The sequence below is a fragment of the Borostomias antarcticus genome (assembly GCF_949987555.1).
Source record: "Borostomias antarcticus genome assembly, chromosome: 15".
Classification (NCBI taxonomy): Eukaryota; Metazoa; Chordata; class Actinopteri; order Stomiiformes; family Stomiidae; genus Borostomias; species Borostomias antarcticus.
The window spans coordinates 22,478,601-22,498,255 of record NC_140248.1 but is presented as its reverse complement, the minus strand read 5'-3'; the positions used below and the strand labels follow the sequence as shown (position 1 = coordinate 22,498,255).

The 19,655-nt window shown below is 44.0% G+C and overlaps 2 protein-coding genes across 2 annotated transcripts; both read right to left on the bottom strand.

Annotated features, from left to right (window-relative positions):
• Positions 1 to 442: 442 nt before the first annotated feature.
• skp1 (S-phase kinase-associated protein 1) lies at positions 443 to 5,584 on the bottom strand. Its single transcript, XM_084450040.1, has 6 exons — positions 5,488 to 5,584; positions 4,881 to 4,977; positions 4,681 to 4,754; positions 3,382 to 3,525; positions 1,820 to 1,960; positions 443 to 1,115 (listed from the first exon to the last, which is right to left on the bottom strand). The coding sequence occupies exons 2-6, from the start codon at positions 4,975 to 4,977 to the stop codon at positions 1,080 to 1,082; spliced, it is 492 nt and encodes a 163-aa protein (XP_084306166.1). The 5' UTR covers positions 5,488 to 5,584; the 3' UTR covers positions 443 to 1,079.
• A 4,835-nt stretch (positions 5,585 to 10,419) lies between these two features.
• On the bottom strand, positions 10,420 to 17,941 carry LOC311318650 (serine/threonine-protein phosphatase 2A catalytic subunit alpha isoform-like). Its single transcript, XM_084450038.1, has 7 exons — positions 17,832 to 17,941; positions 14,304 to 14,513; positions 13,543 to 13,716; positions 13,247 to 13,336; positions 12,958 to 13,119; positions 11,937 to 12,055; positions 10,420 to 11,134 (listed from the first exon to the last, which is right to left on the bottom strand). Exons 1-7 carry the CDS (start codon positions 17,931 to 17,933, stop codon positions 11,062 to 11,064), a joined length of 930 nt encoding a protein of 309 aa, XP_084306164.1. The 5' UTR covers positions 17,934 to 17,941; the 3' UTR covers positions 10,420 to 11,061.
• Between the last annotated feature and the right edge of the window lie 1,714 nt (positions 17,942 to 19,655).

Here is a 19,655-nt window from a genome sequence, read left to right as displayed (position 1 = left end):
ACCGCTTGCTGTGCTCTACTTATGCCCACTAGGGGGTGCTATAGGCCTGGTAATATCTCTCATCTCGCGTTACTTTTGAGACCTCATATATCACAACAGTCTTGTCTTTTGTATTTTTTACACATTGAATAAATTCTGCCTTTGATGTAATACTCTTATTTTTGTTTTATGTATTAAAAGTATTTTCAAAATCAGTCTGATTCTTCTCTAGTCTAATTGTTCTATATAGTTTCTTAATGTATGACTAGATTGGTGGGTTTGTGTGTATTAATAATACTTATTTTTTATTTATATAGCATTTTTCATTGAGACAATCTCAAAGTGCCGATGTTATGTGGATGGATCAGCACAGCACTGACATAACAGATCCATAAAGTAATTAAATGACAACCTTACTGTTTTTAGTATTTTTTTATTTACTTATGTAATTTATAATGGTTGATATTCCTAAAAGTCATCTTCAGAGCAGAACTGAGAAAATGTTTTCCAATCTGATACAATAGTAGCAGGCAGGTCAAAACCTAGACTGCACGACACACAGCACGTTAACTTCCAGTCCACAGGACAGTTTGCACACATTTCAGCCCAACTCACAACTTCAACCCCAACTCACAACTTCAACCCCAACTCACTTCCTACAGCTTGAACCTTCTTCACGTGAGGGAGAGGACAGCACAGAAGTCTGCATTTACAAAAATCAGCATTGAGCTTATTTTCAATTGTCAAAAAAGCCTTTTATTCAGTTGACTCCAAGAAAAGAAAAGAAAAGTAACATGTCCAGTATAAAAGACAACTATAGCAATTCAGAACAGGGGAGAGTGTCTAGTCCGTCCCAAAATTGAAAAAATAAAATTAAAATAAAAAACCCAGACAATCAAATTTAATGTGAATACACAATGTGACGTAAAAACAGCGAGCGTTTATTTAAATTATTCTGCGCCACACAAGCAATGGAAATGGTCATGCTATGAGCACACGTGGAGGGGTCTGCCACGCTGCATACTAAATGTCAATATTAACAAGTATGAACAGAGCCAGTGCATCTGAAGAACCCTCTCAGTGTGGTAGTGTTGGCAGCTCTACTTCTCTTCACACCACTGGTTCTCCTTGCGTACCTGCAGAAGAGTGAAGAGTGAGCGCTCCCACCCTGCTGACACCCGTCAACTCCTCCAAGACCCCGGATAGAGGGCTGACAGAAGGGCTGAGGGGCTGATAGAGGAGGTGATAGAGGAGGTGATAGAGGGCTGACAGAAGGGCTGAGAGGGGCTGATAGAGGAGGTGATAGAGGAGGTGATAGAGGGCTGACAGAAGGGCTGAGGGGCTGAGAGGAGGTGAGAGGGGCTGAGAGGAGGTGAGAGGGGCTGATAGAGGAGGTGATAGAGGGGCTGATAGAGGGGCTGATAGAGAGCTGATAGAGGGGCTGATAGAGGGGTGATAAGAGAGCTGATAGAGGGGCTGATAGATGGGCTAATAAAGGGGTGATAGAGGGGCTGATAGATGGGCTAATAAAGGGGTGATAGAGGGGCTGATAGAGCTGATAGAGGGGCTGATAGAGGGGTGATAGATGGGCTGATAGAGGGGCTGATAGAGGGCTGAGAGAGGGGTGATAGAAAGCTGAGAGAGGGGTGATAGAGGGGCTAATAGAGAGGCTGATAGAGGGTGATAGAGAGCTGAGAGAGGGGTGATAGAGGGCTGATAGAGGGGCTAATAGAGAGGCTGATAGAGGGTGATAGAGAGGCTGATAGAGAGGCTGATAGAGGGGTGATAGAGGGGCTGGGGTTGATAAGATGAGAGGGAACAGATGGGATAAGGAACACACCTGGGCCTCCTCCTCCTCTGTGAAGTCGTTCTTGATGTTGAAGGTCTTCCTGATCTCCTCGGGGGTCTTGCCCTTAATCATGTTGGCCACCGTCTTACAGGTGACGTCTAGCAGACCTTTGATGTCCAGGTAGTTGGCCGCCTGAGCACAGCAGAGACAGAGAGGAGGACATGAAAGAAGGTGAAACTGGTCTTGATATGGCGTTGTATCAATATGAAAAGCCTCCGTTGGGGTTATGGTTAGTGTCAGATGCCTGTCAGTATGCCCCGAGCTGGGGTCTTGTAAACATGTTGAAGATCTAGCTAGGTCAGCCCGTCTCAGATGACCAAGCTGGCTCGTGTTACAGGACTTGGGACATCCCCCACAAGCTCCACGGGGATATTGCCCAATCACAGTGTAACAACCAGGACCACAGATGCCAGAGTGAACCAAACAGTAGTTTATTGTCATGCCAAATAGCCATGAGGGGGATGAGACAATATCTCAACTCTGTGCACATTACTGATTGTGTTTGTGTTTGTGAATGACCTGATGAGGTTACATTCCCATACAGATAAAGGGCCTTTTGATTTCCAGTGGTTCACGGCTGTCCAGAGACATGGTGTGTTCCTTTTGTATCGGAAACATTGGGATTCCAGAGTTCGATGTTAAAATCAAATATGTCACCTGAACTTGCGTCTTCCATTTTACTCGGGGTAAAAAAAATATACCCCGACAATCAACGTCAGCTGCTAACGGCAATCAAGATGGATACCCCGCACATCAACAATAAGTGAAAGTTGTTTATTAGTGCTTGTCTTATTTGTGTCTCATTAAATCAGTCGTACACACAGTACCGTCCAACTTCCATCAGTGGACAATGTTGCTATGGTGTTCGTATGCGCAACATAGCGCATAGTGCGTTTAATCAACTGGTTAGCTAACAATGGCTAACTTGGCTAGAACTACAAAGATGGCTCAAAAGGCGTTTTTTTGCGTTTTGTTTCTGGAACACATTCAACTTGGATATGATGTCGTCCCGGGCATAGTTTACCATCTTATCCAGGGTATAGTTTACTATCTTATCCCGGGTATAGTTTACCATCTTATCCCGGGTATAGTTTACCATCTTATCCCGGGTATAGTTTACTATCTTATCCCGGGTATAGTTTACCATCTTATCCCGGGTATAGTTTACCATCTTATCCCGGGTATAGTTTACCATCTTATCCCGGGTATAGTTTACCATCTTATGAGCGATTAGGTTAGCTTCCTAATCCTAGTACATAAATAAGTTAAAACATCTGTTTTTGCTCTGTAGAACTTGGCTGTTCCGGTGGAGCAGCTGATTTAGGAACATGCCATTCACACAGGCCAAAGCCCTGATCAAGCACAGCCTACTACTGATGTCTAAGGCATGTCCAAGTTCATCTAACAACAGAACAACACCGGTTACCTTTATATGTGTATACAAAGTTGGAGTCATATGATATTAATTATTGTATACTGTACCCTGCTGTCATCACACAAATATCAGGCCAGAGCCTGGGCTGTATGTGTGTGTGTGTGTGTGTGTTACACACCAGAATGAGTTCGAAAAGGGTGCCTTGGTCCACTTTCAGGAACTCCTGGTCCCAAACTGGGATGTCGTCTGTCCTCTTCTCCTTGTTCTCATCGTCCTCGGGGGGAGGAGGGTCGTCTTTGTGGTGGGTGCACCACTGAATCACCTACACACACACACACACACACACACACACACACACACACACACACACACACACACACACACAGTGAGGAAGAGCCCAGTCCAGTCTAGTCAACAGTCTCATGTATATTATGTATCTATTTATCCAGGTCTCTCCAGTCTATCCAAGAACAGCGGATGTGTTTCACTGTGGTGTGGGTGTTCATACAAGACTGTCAAGTTCCATCAGTCTCCATACTGAGAACAGCTTTAAAGGCAAGAACCTGCATAGTTTCCTCAATCTTACACACCAGCACTTTAGGCAGCAGCCTATTATTGTTCGGCCTCACGCCTAGGGTTGCATGTAAGTAGCCCATACACCAGGAGATCGGCTAGGTACATGGACATGACATCTCCTGACCTGGGAACCGAACAAGTCAAAGCTACCAGCTTGTAGCAAAAATCTGGCGGGGTTCTACACATCTAATATTAAGGAATGTTCCTTGTTCACTACCACAGCCCCACAGATCTGACACAGGTAGAATGAGGTCAGTATCCATCAACAGGTTAAGATTGGGGTGTACTCTAGCCACTGTCCAGCCAACGTCCTGTCACCACAGAATGTGAACAAGCAGAGCCACAGTCAGCTTCACACATCGATCTCTCAAAGGGTAACAGTCCAAAAAGAATAGATCCATAGAGGAAACATCCAGCAGAGAATCACACAACATTTTGTTCCCCAAACAGAAGCGCTTGTTTCAAACTGGCATTCTTTCATTGGAGAGACTGGCCTACAACTCACAGATCAATCTCTCATGTTCAAGGCAGACAAAACAGGTACTGTATGTTTACATGGGTGTTGTCAGTTGCTATGATCACCGTGCTTACAGCAACCTAGAAGGCCAGAACTGCTCCAACCAGGTGCATTCCTACCATTCAATCTAATGAGACAGAAATTGTGGGTCAAACCCTGTCTAGTGCTGTGCATGTCCCTCACCCCTGTCCAGCTGCAGACATCCGAGACATCAGAGAGGACAGCACAGGCCCATAGAAGGCCCTAGAATCTACCGTGACGGGCTAAACTACACTGATCCACCCATAGAGATTAAAGCTGTGTCCATCTCAATGGACCCATCTTCTTCTTCATCACCACCACCCAATCTACAGAGCGTTTCTGGACACGGCCCTCGCCCCGTACCTTCTTGAGGATGGCTGCGTTTACGTTGGGGAGGGGGACGGGATCGTCGTCTCCCTCATCGTCCATACCCAGATCTGTGAGGTAGAATGACCCCAGCGTAAATACATCACCGCTGGAATCAACACAGACACTGGACACAACTCAAATCCTGTTCCTGGTTGATTTTGGATAACAAAAAAGGCTGTTAGACGTAGACTTACCTTCTAACATGGTCTTGATGGTAACAGACTGCTTTGCTATCTCCACGTCCACCTCAAAGATCTCCCCATCAGAGCTTTGCAATTTGATAGTGGGCATCTGTGAGTAGAAAAGACAGATACACTAGTTTTCACCATCAGGTTTCACTGTTTGGTACCTTACTGTAGCTATCTATGCATGATAAAATTACACAAACAATATTACACAAGCACCCCAAACACATAATCGTTTAGAATAGCGCATGCGCACACTGCTAGCTCGGCTAAACATGGTTAGCACGCGCTTCCATCGTCTTTCTAGCAGAATATTCCAGTTACATTTAAAAAAAATACGAATCTAAAGATGGCAAATACTGGAATAAGACGGTCGTCTTCAAGCCCCTAATGTCTCTGAATCGAAGATATTGAACTATAGGAGAGTGAGGCTAACCAAGCTAGCTGGCGTGACGGTAGTTCTGGCTAGCTAAGCTAGCATTACAGGCAAGGCCCCTTAGCTAGCAATCATACCTTATTCATATTTACATATCTACCAATCACTAAATGCTTTTGAATGTCCATTATTATTTCATCGAATATGCGACTGTACTTTCTACCACTTGTCTTGACTCACCGTGAATGTTTTACAGCAGATCTGGAGGTAATCTGTTCAGCGTCAACAGGGCCCGACTGAACTAAGGCTGGATGGAGCTGTCTGTGTTGCTACGTCTGGTGCTGCGTGCTGCGTGCTGCGTGCTCTGCGTGCTGCGTGCTGCGTGCTGCGTGCTGCGTGCTGCGTGCTGCGTGCTGCGTGCTGCGTGCTGCGTGCTGCGTGCTGCGTGCTGCGTGCTGCGTGCTGCGTGCTGGGGGAGAGCGAATGGGTGGTCAGGGTGCAGTCTGTAGCTCTCTCTGCGTTACGTCAAGTGATTTTACACATTATGTTCAAGTATTCACAAATGTTGATGTTATTTTTCTTATATGCACAATATTTTTGCTTTTTTTTTTTTTTTTTTGGCAGTAAATGATACATTATTGACCCTTATCACCAAATGTGCAGATAGGCCTACTCCCTTTATAATTTTTATTATAATTCCTAAAGCACTTTACATCAACATTTGAAAATAAATATCAAAGTGCTATAGAGAAAAAACAAGACCAAAACATAATAAAAAAAGAGAGGCATACAAAACATAGCCTAAAGCACAAAAACAGAGTCCTAAGTCAAAAAGTGAATTAAAAATCAGAAAAGGCTCTGCTATAAAGAAAGGCTTTTAGTCCTTTTTTGCGCGTGGCGACACACCAAAGATAGCAAATGTCTGGTGGTCACTCCCTGGCTTCCTCCGTCCCGTTGTTGACCTGCAGTTCTGTGTTGCTACCACAAGAGGCAGTGGTCCCAGAACCTGCAGTTCTATGTTGCTACCACAAGAGCATTTACCGTTTTCGGCCACAAGAGGGCAGCAACAGGCTTAGAGAGACTGTGGCCGTATCCGAAATGCCTGCTACCTGCTATATAGCAGGTGAGAAGTAGCATGCTACTTAGTAGGGCTGTCTTCAACTCAGGATTTTGTGATTCGACTCAGACTTGGTGTTCAAAGCGACGCAACAAATCGTCGATGTGTTTTTTCTCTGTCTCCTGGCTATCAGAAAATCACTTGACATCAAGTTTCCGTGATTATTTTGGTTAGGCCTATATTGGTAGCCTATAGAAAGAACCAATTGTTGCCGAGGCACATTTCTGAGTAGGCTAGGCTATTTAAAATCAACGAGAATGACAGTTACATATAGCTAGAAACGTACCCGTGTCAAATGGTTCGACATGCTGGTCGTAGCCGAGTGATATGGAAAGTCCTGTTTGCATAGCTTGCATTTAACTTTCTTTTTATTGTCTGACAGCTTGAAATGCTGCAAGACCTTAGATGTTTTCTGAGACATTGTTAGCTAATGTTAACTCTTTTCTTTCGCGCCTGTGGCCGACCCCGTCACACGCCAGAGCGAAATGGTTGCATGCACACATTTCAAGTGATGCTCGTTATAAATACAGCCTGCCCTACAACATTATATTATGAATTTGAATTTATGATTTTTCTGTATTTTTTTAACTGTGTTGATTTCTAATTGAGATAAGCTTCTACATGTTATAGCCTATTCAATTAATAGCATACAAATGAAAAAAAAAAAAAACGGCTCAAATTGAGACATTCAGCTTGACTCGAGGCCTCAATGCCGACGATTTCGAATCGTTGACTTCATGGGGACAGCCCTACTACTTAGTACCTGGCCTGGTTTAGTCAATTGAGCTGTCATATGGACACAGCGCAGACGGGTGGAAGTGGCTGTTGAATAGGCTTTGCTTTTACTCTGAACATTCTTATGTTTTAAAATATCACCAAAAATGGTTGGGGTTAGAATATGGGTTGGGGTTGGGGCAGGATCTGATCTATAAGGCAAGAGGTAAAGGTTGGAGTGAAAGGATGAACATGTGGAGGTTTGGGGTATAGTCCCATAAAAACATCCCCACCGGGCCCCGATCTCCCTGGTAGGAGTCCATTGCTTTCACCACTACTCTACTTGTGCAGTGGAGATCAGCATTGATTTTGGTGTGCTTCTTTATTTTGATGTGCTGGTACTACTGCCTCTTGTGGTGCCAACAGAGAAATGCAGGTCAACATTCAACGGAGGGAGGGAGTGATAACCGGACAAACGCTATCCTAGGTGCGCTGGCTGACAGCCAAGCACAGAAAGATACATTCTCTGAAGAAATTGTGTGCTTGCTGCAAGCAGTCAAAATATTTAGTTCAGATAAATTATGAATGGTACTATGTATTATAGTTCTTTATACCAGAATATGTGTGTTCTCAGGAGACTGGCAGTCCTTTATATTAACTTTATTAGATGGGCGATCTGTTCACATGCAGGTCTAAACAACTTCTGTTGACGTACACCGAGGGCACACTACTGGCCTCTTGTGGTAATACATGAGTTCACAGCCGTATTACTTAGTGTATATGCTCAACTCATATACTACATCCCCTTTTTTACACAAAACAAACAAAACAACTACCATCTCTAATTGATATAGAATAGTTACAAAGGCTGCTTGATATAAAAAAACAAATTATGGAGCATTGCCAGACCATGGTGAGCTATGTCCTGAACTGCTGAATGTTAACTTCATATAGTGCTCAGTTCTCAAGATAATCATGTCTCTCTCTCTCACACACACACACACACACACACACACACACACACACACACACACACACACACACACACACACACAGCACTTATGGACTGCACTTATATCGCACTTTTTATCTAAAGCGCTTTACCGTGGCCTCTCATTCACCCATTCACACGCCAATGGCGGCAGCTGCCATGCAAGGTGCTAGCCTGCTCATTGGGAGCAATTTAGGGTTAATTGTCTTGCCCAAGGACACTTGGACATGTGGACAGTAGGGGCGGGGATTCCAACCGCCTGATCCTGCCATCATTGGACGACCCGCTCTACCTCCTGAGCCACACCGCCCCCTCATACAAGCATTCAGAGATCTGTTCCTTTAGATGTAGCATCTCCTCAATGCTCGGGAGGGTGCTGGCTCTTGAGACAGGACACTAATTCCAATTAAAGCTGCTACGCAGCGATGAGGCGAGACCAGGCAATTTCCGACAAGTTTAGGAGCAATAAGCGAGAGAATAGGAAGACAACAAGAAAGTTGACATTCCAATGTTCATTTTGCATCGTAAAACATTTGTAAAACATTTTGATGCATTGTAAACTCGATTTTGATAATTCAACAATCTGGTCAATGAGTTTGTGAATTACAGTCTGAAGATCCAGTGTAGCAATTTGGTGTTAATTGATTGAAAAATGTGGGATGAGATATGTTTATTAATTTTTACAGGTTTTGTTTGCTTTTCTTCATAATTGAACATTAACCTCAGCAGCTGTGTGCTCAGTCAGTGGCCAATCAATGAATTTACTCATTGTAATCCTCGGCGGGGGCTGGGTAAGGTTGCCAACAGCGACATCTCCGATTGGTGGAGCTTGCGTTGGATTGTGGGTAGTGCAGTTTTCTCAGTATGAAGTGTTGGTTTCGGAGGACAGAATTAAACATATTTTTTTAAATTCAATTTCTGAGATAAAATTCTGAAAAAAATCACACTACATCTACCCTTTCATGACAATGTTGCCATAATTTTTCATGAACATAGGACTTTTATTGAGCGATAATTTGTTGTAAATGTACAGTATTGGTAATAGTAAAACATTTTGATGCATCATGCGCTCAGTTTTTGATATTTCAAAAATCTGTCTGGATTGTTTGGTGTGGGCTGTCTGATGATGCAGTGCATGCATTTTGGTTGCAATTGAAAAAGGAGGAGGAGTTAGATTTAGATATGTTCTTTTCTATTGACCGTTTGAGGGTATAATCCAGAATACTGTAAAAAAACTAACATTTTTTGACATACAATTCTGAAAAGAATCACTACATCTTGGATATGTTGCCGATATTGTCACTTCTTATGAGGATGATCAGACATTGATTTGGCAAGAATTAATAGGAACTGTATACAGAACTGTTAACAGTAAAACTTTTTGATGCGCTGTGGACTCAATTTTTCATATTTCAAAAATCTGTGAGGATCCTTTGGTAAGGACAGTCTGAAGATGCATTATATCAAATTTGGTGTCAATTGAACAAAAAATGTGGGAGGAGATAGGTTTTACAGTTTATGAAAAAATCAGACTGATGGACTTCAAAATTCCTTCAAGGTCAGAGCGTATGAAAGTTTTGTCTCACTTGGGACATCATTCACGTGGTGGTTTTACAATGATAGCACCTATGGCTGATTTATTATGATTTTTTAAAGTTTTAAACTTTAGACTGTTGCTGTAGCGCCACCTTCAGGTTTATTGACCTACAATGCAGGTTGAGGACTTTGGGTATAGTACTGGAGCTATGTGCAAAGTTTGGTGATTTTTTGTCCACGGGAAGTCAGACTTCAGTGGAAGATGGAGAATAATAATAATAATATAGGCAAATACAATAGGGTTCCGGCAGCTACGCTGCCTGGCCCCTAATAATGGTACTATAATTTCAGCACATATTAATAGCTCAATCAATCAATCAACCAACTAATCAACCAATCAATCAATAAATACTTGGCTCAATCAATCAATCATTACATGCAGCTGGCTTTGACTGCAACACTAGAATTCAAGAAAGAACAGTTAAAAAAAAAAGGCTAAACTCAAATCTGATTGGCTGTAATATTAAGAATATCCCAGTCAATCTGACTAGCTGTGACATTGAGAATATGCCAGTCATCCATCAGCACCCAAGGTGCATTTCATCCAGAGTGCGGTCCGTCTTCTCTTTCTGGGCCATGGTTCTGGTCTGGTGGGGTTCTGTCCTGGTGTATCAGTACAAACTCAGATGCTAGACAGTGTTTTCAGGATGAAGATACATAGAAACAGGTACACTGACCAAGGAGCAAGTTCTTTATTGTTGACCCCTCAATACAGACGGTGTTATCTTCATGAGGAGGGCGTGAGTGTGAGTGTGTGTTACCGTTTCATTTTTTGTCTACCCTACATGACAGGATGGGCGTCTGTGTAATCTGGTTTGCCCTCAGATCTAGACCAGAGGAGAGGGAGAGGAGAGAAGACGCAGCAGAAAAATAGCTGAGTCATTCTGAAAATAAAAAAGACAACAACAAAAAAAACATTCTGTGGTGTTAAGTTTCCCATCGTTTACCTTCTGTTACAATGCTTCATCTTTAAAAAGTGCAAACAGATTTTTCGAAAATCTGAAAATGAGGAGTATTCGCAGTATAAGCAATGGTACAGCGGGATTGAAACAGCAGAATCGAAATAACAATGCTTGAATTGTTCTCTCTCATCTTGGTGCTGACAGGGTAGGCAGCTGAGCAGGGGGGAACATCACTGCTCATCTCAACGGTGGTGATCTCCAACTGGAGTCCTCAGCACTTGAACAATGATCAGGCACACACCTTTTGGTCCATATACAGTCTTTTTTTTCTCTGAATGCTTATATAAATGGCTCTTGGTGTGAATAATATACCATGTACATTGCAGATGAAGTGCGTATCGCCCAGCCAGCCTCCGCCTCTGATGTGGTGTTGATATTAGAGGTGCTGTGATATATGGTGGGGCGCTGGACTGTACAGGCGGGGGGACGGGGTTTTACAGGAAGTAGTCGGGGGTGCGGCGCGTGACGTGGGGCTCCCCTCGGCGAGGAGCAGGGTCAAACTGGAGGCTTGGAGAGAAAAATCGCACACGAGATCAGCATCTTCATCATGACTCTCCTCCTCCTCCTAATCATGGCTATTATCATAATTCAAATGATCAATTCCATTATTATATGATGGACACAGTCTCCCATGATAGGATGAGATATGGAGATGAGGATCAAATTGTTAGAATTGATGCTGCTAGACAACTGCTAGACTACGAATAGTAAATCGGCAGTTTGGGAACTTTTAAATGTCTAGCTACGTACAGTACCTAAGACTGGAATGAGGAACTGATTAGTGCTGAAAAGTCACTGTAAGCGATGACAAGAATTCCAATGTACCTGTCCTGGTCACACATGGCAAATCAACTTTCTATTCTTCCGTTTATTATTATCATTCATCCTCATTCTGCAGCCTCACTACTCGACAGTCATATCTGTGCCTCTGAGAGACTGTAGCCATGTTTCCATCCACACATTTTATGCGAATTAAGTTATATCGAATTAAAAATGGCTTATGGAAACAGTAAAATTCGATTAAAAATCATGAAAATCGTTTGTACTGTCGATCTCATCGGATTTTCTCTTGTTCGATAAAAGTCTTTTGTGATAAATGCTTTATCCGATTTAAAGCTCTAGATGGAAACGCACGTTCACCGGCTTTATTCGCATTCATATTTTTAGCGATCCTCACGACAAGTGGATGGAAACATGGCTTGTGATTCACACTGTGCAGCCCTCAGAGCGCAATGTGGACGCTGCGTGTCATACATATAGATTGAGCTTCAGAGGTGCCTGTTGGAAATAAGCCAGCTGTAATACTTACAAGGAGTACTTGAGGGTGTCGTCCAGTTCCATGATCGCCGCCTGGTTACCACAACGGTAACAGTAATTTGGTGCGCTGAATATCGTTACCACGTTTCGCTCGTGACACCAGTTGTAACCCTGAGTAGAAACAGAGAATTCACTGAAAGTTTAGAGCTAGTAAAAGACGGACATGTAACATCAGTATTTGCAGATAGAGCGTCTATGGATGATGTAACTAAATCTAAATTTATTATCAACTATATAACAATAACCCAAACCTTAACCTGTTAATCATTAACAGATTTGCGACTGATAGTTTATTGGTAGTTTGAGCATCTGTACATCTTTAGAGACTCAACTGCAAACAAGTTAGGATCATTTTAAGGTTGCCAGCACGTACCCACCTCACGCCTCTCACTATGAGAGCCTGAGATGGCTCAAGGTGGAAGACAGAGTGAATCAGATAAGGATGTGCCTAGCTCATAGGATTGTTTATGGTGAAGTACCAGTATATTTTAGTGACCATTTTAATCATGTCACGGTTATCCATTCATACTCCACTAGAGGGAGCTCCACTGATTTTGTACCTGTTAGGTTCAGAAGTTGTAGGAAAGGAGTCATTCTTACATTCTGCTGCTGTTCTATGGAACAGTTTGCCTAGCGATCTGAAAGCTACCAGAAATGCAAATAGAGTCAAGTCCTGTCTGGGAAAATGGTTTAGAAGTTGCTAATTAGGATAATCTATGTCGATGATGTAGTTGTCAATTAAAGTTTCCGATTCTGTAGTTTTCATATTAAGGTTGTCCTTAGTTTTTTTGTTGCTTATGGTTTTAGGGGGATTTATGGATGTAAATTCTGTCCTATTTTTAAAACATTGGGGACCATGTTGGAAATAAGTGTCTCACTTTTGCATGTTATCCCTTGGATTTCATTGTCTGCTATATCCCAAAAATCAATCAATCAATCAACCAATCAATCAATTCATCAATCAATCAATCAATCAATCAATCCTAAAATCCAGTGTTGGCCCCCGATCTCACCTCCATAACCAGCTGGTGGGCACGGGACACCAGGGTAAGGCGGTTGGCGTGGTTGAAGGTCTCTGATATGTCCTGGCCAAAGGTGTAGCCAGCCCCTCGGGGGGAGATGCCCCAGCCACCGCGGTCATCTGGGTCTGACCACAGGAGGTCACACATGGGGCCCTGGAGATGGCATTCACAGCAGTGAGACAGCGTATGTTACATAGTGAGTTAAGCTTCTGCTGTACTTCTAATTTATGGCGCCAAGGTTGGGATAGTAGGTGGTGGTTGTAGTGAGTCCGCCACTTACCTCGTGTGGGACTTCCTGTAAACGGTCCAGCGCTCTGATGTGATCGAGCGTGTCTATGGACGGGGACAGGCCTCCATGGAGACAGAAGATCTGAGGGGGAGAAGGAAGAGAACACGCGTTACCATCCAAGCAAGGAATCTGATCAAAGTGGAACAGACACAGAAATTCTCTTCAAAGCCGTATTCAGTTTTTTCAAACAGTGGATCACCACAAGACTTGAAAAGTCTGAGTTTAGAAAGAGCTTTGGGATGTTTTCTGGATTGAAGGCATGGAAGGTGTGAGGGGAGCTCCTCTACCTGAGTGTCTACCAGGGCAGTGAGAGGAAGGTAATCGAACAGGTCTGTGAAGTACTTCCACACGTTGGCGTTGCCGTATTTCCTGAGGCACTCGTCGTAGAAGCCGTACACCTGCGTGATCTGTCTGCTCTCGTGATTCCCTCGCAGGATGGTGATACGTTCCCTGAAGCGAACCTGCGGTCAACGCAGGAAACATAGCACAAGGAGCCGTCAGCAGAACTGTTGAAAATGTGAATACTGCACTGAAGAAATGAAGTTAGCTTTGTTCTGGTCTTGAACATCACTGCCTGGTCGGGAGCAGCACCATGCAGGACCTGCAAAGACTGGTACGGTCAGCCGAGCGCATAACAGGGGGAGAACTCCCACACCTCAAGGACATCTACACCAGGCGGTGCAAGACCAAAACCCAGGAGAATCTTGAAGCACACCAGCCACCTGTATTATGGAGGCTTCTCTCGGCTGTGGTCGGGGAGAAGGTGCCGCACACACAAGGCTAACTCAGTTAGGCCTTTTCCACCAAGAGGGAACCGGTTCGGTGCCGGTTCGCGAACCTAATTCTGAATGGTTCTGAGCATTTCAACCAAAAAGAAATGAGTTCGGGAACCCGAAAGCTGGTTCCGAACCGGCACCACAAAATGTTATGTTAGATACATTCTGTACCTACATACCCAGATACATATACTTATCTATTTAACCCAACTGTAAAATTAATCTATACACATATTTGTATTCTTATCCTAGTGTTGGTTATATTCTCTCACCTTCAGAGCGACAAGCAGGGAGACTGTTTCTACAGAGTAGTAGCCTCTGTCCACATAGTCCCCCATGAAGAGGTAGTTTGTGTCCGGAGACTTCCCTCCGATCCTGAAGAGCTCCATGAGGTCGTGGAACTGGCCGTGCACGTCTCCACACACGGTGACCGGACATCTCACCTCCTGGACATTGGACTCCTTGGTCAGGATCTCCTTGGCCTGGAGAACCCCCCCCCCACACACACACACACACACACACACACAGAAAGACAGAAGATCGATCAATTAGTAGGCTACCTCAAGAGCACCATGACTCTTCTACGTGATTCCACTGTCAACCTGTAATAGTAGTAGTAGTAGTAGTAGTAGTAGCAGTAGTAGTAGTAGTAGTAGTAGTAGTAGCAGTAGTAGTAATAGTAGTAGTAGTAGTAGTAGTAGTAGTAGTAGTAGTAGTAGTGGTAGTGGTAGTAGTAGTAGTAGTAGTAGTAGTAGTAGTGGTAGTAGTAGTAGTGGTAATAGTAGTCGTAGTCGTAGTAGCAGTAGTAGGCCTGCCCTAGTAGTGGTGGTGGTAGTAGTAAGCCTGTAGTAAGCCTCCAACCCCTCCATAATCTCATCAAGAAATCAAACCACTGTACGTGCTAAACTTGGCAAGCTATCGTAGCTAGCTGTGTCACGGTAGTTCCTAGAATCACTGTGGATCTCTATGAACGCCTTTGTAGGGGGGAAACACTCAACTAGTGAGTTCTGATACACACAAGATGGCACTCAATGTTGTCTTTGTTGCCAATATAAATCTCTCCCTCCAACTCCTCTAACTGCAACAGTAGAGGCAAGCATGTACACTTGCTAGATTATGTCCTCTGTTGTCAAAAAGGACACCTACTGTAATCATATTCCAACTCCCAACCTCTGCACACAGAGGCATGTTAATAACCCCATAGGATGAATCAGGTACTCCGTGAGGTGATGGTATGTCTGACCTCACAGGCTTGTGCCTGAGCTTGGGAGAGCAGCAGGGAAGCAGCAGAGAGAAGAGAGATGGAGAGTTTGTGGTGCGTTCGTTTGTGGTCGGACGTGGCAAGTCGCAAGTGGCAAAATACCTACCTCCGACCTGTGTGCATTCGTTGCCTGCCTGTCTGTCTGTCTGTCTGTCTGTCTGTCTGTCTGTCTGTCTGTCTGTCTGTCTGTCTGCCTGCCTGCCTGTCTGTCTGTCTAGTCACATCCCTGGGCTGCGTTCCGAATCGCATACTACCCTACTATATAGTATGCCAAAACAGGATGTAGTATGTCCCAATACATAGTATGCCACATGCAGTATGGCAAAAATAGCAGGATGTCCTACTACATCCGGTCGTATTTTGCAGTATGCAAGCCAGCAGGCTTTTCTGGCTATTCTGACCCACAATCCTGTGCGCAGTGGAAATGTGCGTCACATGTGCGAGTCGTGACAGCTGTAGACGAATGACGCGTTATGGACAGCGACAGATATGGGCAAATTTCAAGGCGCAATGTTATGACAAGGTAGTATGTCCCAATTGAATGCCTACTGCTTGCAAAGTATGTACTTTCTAAGGGCAGCTGTAGTAGGTACTGGTAGTAAGTAGTAGAAGTATGCAATTCGGAACGCAGCCCTGGTCATATCGCCCAGCAACAATGTGGTGGTGATGCAACTCAGAATCAATCAGGTCCAGGACTATATTTATACCCAGGCTGCACCGAACGTTCACCTCCTCCTCCTCCTCCTCCTCCTCCTCCTCCTCCTCCTCTCTGCATCTGAACACCAAAACCAAAACATCCTGTCCTCTCCAATCAGGGAGAGGCACTACAAATGGTAATGGTAAATGGACTGCACTTATATAGCGCTTCTATCCAAAGCGCTTTACAATGGCCTCTCATTCACCCATTCACACACCAATGGCGGCAGCTGCCATGCAAGATGCTAACCTGCTCATTGGGAGCAATTTGGGGTTCAGTGTCTTGCCCAAGGACACTTCGACATGTGGACAGGAGGAGGCGGGATCCGAACCGCCGACCCTACAATCATTGGACGACCCGATCTACCACTGAGCCACAGCCGCCCCAGAAAAGAGCAAAAGAGCCAAGGACTGAGTCCAGTTCCCAAGGCATCTGTAGGCTGGAGTATTTCAGTGTGTACCTTCAGATGCCAAGTACACTGGCCTACTTTCAGGTCTCATGCTCTGAGGAAGGCCTCTGGCCGAAACGTTAGCACGATCCATCGATGGCAAAAATAAAACCGGTGAAAGAGAGGATCTGTCCATGTATCTTTTATTGGCGAGTGCTACCATGCGTCTTTGATGTCCTTTTTGATGTTCACAATTTTGGTTTAGCACCACAACAAAGTCTATTTTTTGAGGAAGGCGCATCCATTTCTATTGCTACTTTCAGGTCTATTGCCAAGATGTGGTACATGACTGTGGACCTCAGGAAAAGTAGATTATCCGCTGAATAATAAGCAATGGCTAATGATCCAAACAAATAAATAAACTAGGTTTTTGGGACTAACAGCCGTCAAGCCCACAGACTTAATGCTACGTTGCAACAGCCTGTATTGAAAAGACTGTCGGGAGATTGAGGTTAAATCCCAGTTCAGGCCTGTCCAGACCCCAGATCCAACCTGTCAATTGCAGGGCCCAGTGTGATCAAACTGACATGATAACAGCTCTGTCCTGTCCTAGTCTGGTCCACTGACATAATAATTAACAGCCCTGTCCGGTTCTGGGTCTGAGTGAAGGGACACTTCAGTTTGACCTGGTTGTGGCCAGATCCTGTCCTGCTGCTCTCTGCCCATCACTGGGAGTTACTTCACTGGATATGAAGCTACATTGTTTTGTCACACAATCAATAAATGAGACATGTTCCATTGCACACTGGACCGGTAGTCCCCATTAGAGGGACATAGCTACATGTGATTTGGGAAGAAGGAGTCCAGATGGTGTTCTGTCCAAAACATTACCATGCCGTTTCACATTCATTGCAAAGTTCTTAATTGGAGAAGCAGGCAACACGAATTAATGAAATATGTAACAGTGCTGTAACGGAATGGTGTTTATTAAGATCTAGATCTTTCACAGGCTGAATGAGTTAGTAGGAAACTTAGTGGTTTGCGTTCTCTAGGATGACGAGAAGTTGCTGTGCATAAGTTACACTCATAAACTAGGCTACACTATACATTCAGATATATCTTATGCTACAGCCAAGGTGTTACCCGAAACCTTACGGAGGAACACTGTAAATGCAAAGCTTAAAAATGCATTCAGTCCAAACACAGCGGCGCCATTTTAATGTCTGGGAATAGAGGGGCTAGAATATCTCATCAAGCCATTCCAGAAATATCTAGAGATCATCACTGTGGTTGTGGCAGACGAGCAGTCTACCAACATTTATGGAATTTGATCTCGATTGTTTGCCTGTGCGACAGCGATTTCTAACAGCCGATGAAACCACGAAGCGCTATTCTCCGAATTTGTGATGATCAATTTTAGATGAGTCTGCAAAGTGGAATGATATAAAACGTACCTTTTCGCAGAGAGTTTTTACTTGACTCTCTGACAACTGTTTGCATTCGTTGAGTTGCTCGATCCATAGATCAATTTCCTTCGTGAATACCTTTTCGTCCATTTGTGACTCGATGTGATTCGATCCAAGAGCTTCCAAGATCCACGTTGTTCTAGTTACAGTAACACTATAACCTACCTACGCGCCAACCCTTTGTCAATATTGATAAACGCTAATGTCAATATTGATAAAGAGACGCACAGATCCCAGATATGATTGAGATGTAGAAGGTAGGAGCTGCTGAAGACTGAAGACGTTATAACCTACTGTCCCACCCCAGGCCGCTCTGCTAGAAATAGAACTGGGACGCTGACTGACGACTGCTGCATCGTGATTGGGCGGCCAGCAGAAAACCCTGCCTTTTCATTGGCCCACATTGGCGATGGCGATAGGCGATGAAGTGTAGGATAGATTTCTAGATACAGTGTGACAACTGCACACTTGTTGATATCAAACTCGACAAATGTAGGCCTATTGATCAATTACAAACTGGTGTGGAAGTGAGAGCTTTAAGAATTTCTCAGTTGGATTTATAATAACTAACTATACAGCATAACAACAACAACAACAACTCAAACTGCCATGGAGAATCACTGTCATCACAATACTCATCTAAATGTATCCAAAGTAGTCTCACTGTCTGCCCTGTAGGCATGCTTTGGGTGGGCAGTTGAGTTCAGTTACTGCCATTCTACAACTCTACTACATGATGATGGCATAATACATTTGTTCTGACATTAGTTACCTTTGGTGCACAATAATGTAGACCCACTAGTAGGCCGGTGCTCTCACACCATGGCAATGATACATGCCAGTGTCAGAAGCCTTTTTATGTCCCAGCTCTGGGAAATGGAATGGAACAAATTAAGGGATTCTGGAGTTTTCTCCTGCCTTCTGCTCCTTCATCCAATGTTGCAAACAAAATACTACATATGTGTGTGTGTGTGTGTGTGTGTGTATGTGTGTGTGTGTGTGTGTGTGTGTTTAGCCCACAGAAGACACCCAACATTGTCTGTTTTGCCAGTCATCTCCCTCACCCATTAAAGATGCAGTAAGCGATTTGGCTCAAGAGCACTTTGTTATATTTTGTGCAATTCTCATTACAACCCGACTGCAATCGATGAAAAAAAGTGCTCTGAAACAAAAAATGAAATAAATCCGTAATCCGTGGAAGTCGCAGGACTGCAATAAGTGCGTCCAATCATTTAGACTTGCCAACTTTAAATGACTGGATGGCTTACCTGCCTGTCAACCTACCTGCCAAGCGGGTGTCATGTGTTTCCCCCCAGTTTGGATAATCTTGTGTCACCAGGCTCTCCTGGGGAGTAGAGCCTGGTTTCCATTCACTATCAGACCCAGACTAGTTTGGAGGAGTGTCTTTGGAGGGAGGCCTGATAGGAGGGGTGGGGATTTTGGTGGGTGCCTTTTTTGTTGTTGTAATCTTTCAAAAAAGAATCCTATAAAAAGAAATCACAAACCGCATACTGAACCTGTAATTTCCATAATAATAAAAACTCTGTGGTCCAGCTCAGAGACACACAGACCAAATCACCAAAGTCCAGACCAACTTCTCAGTTCAGGAGCAGAACGGAGGTACTACGTATTCCATTAATAATCATAACTGCAAATGAATGATGCGGTCGGCCTCGTCTGAGGGTTGGGGGATGAAAGGTACAGAGATGAAGGGATGGGAGGGGTTGGGGGGGGGGGCGCCCAGAGGACAAAAGGAATTCTCCTGATCAGACAGCTTTTGATTCAATTCTATTCCACACATGAATAGAAAGA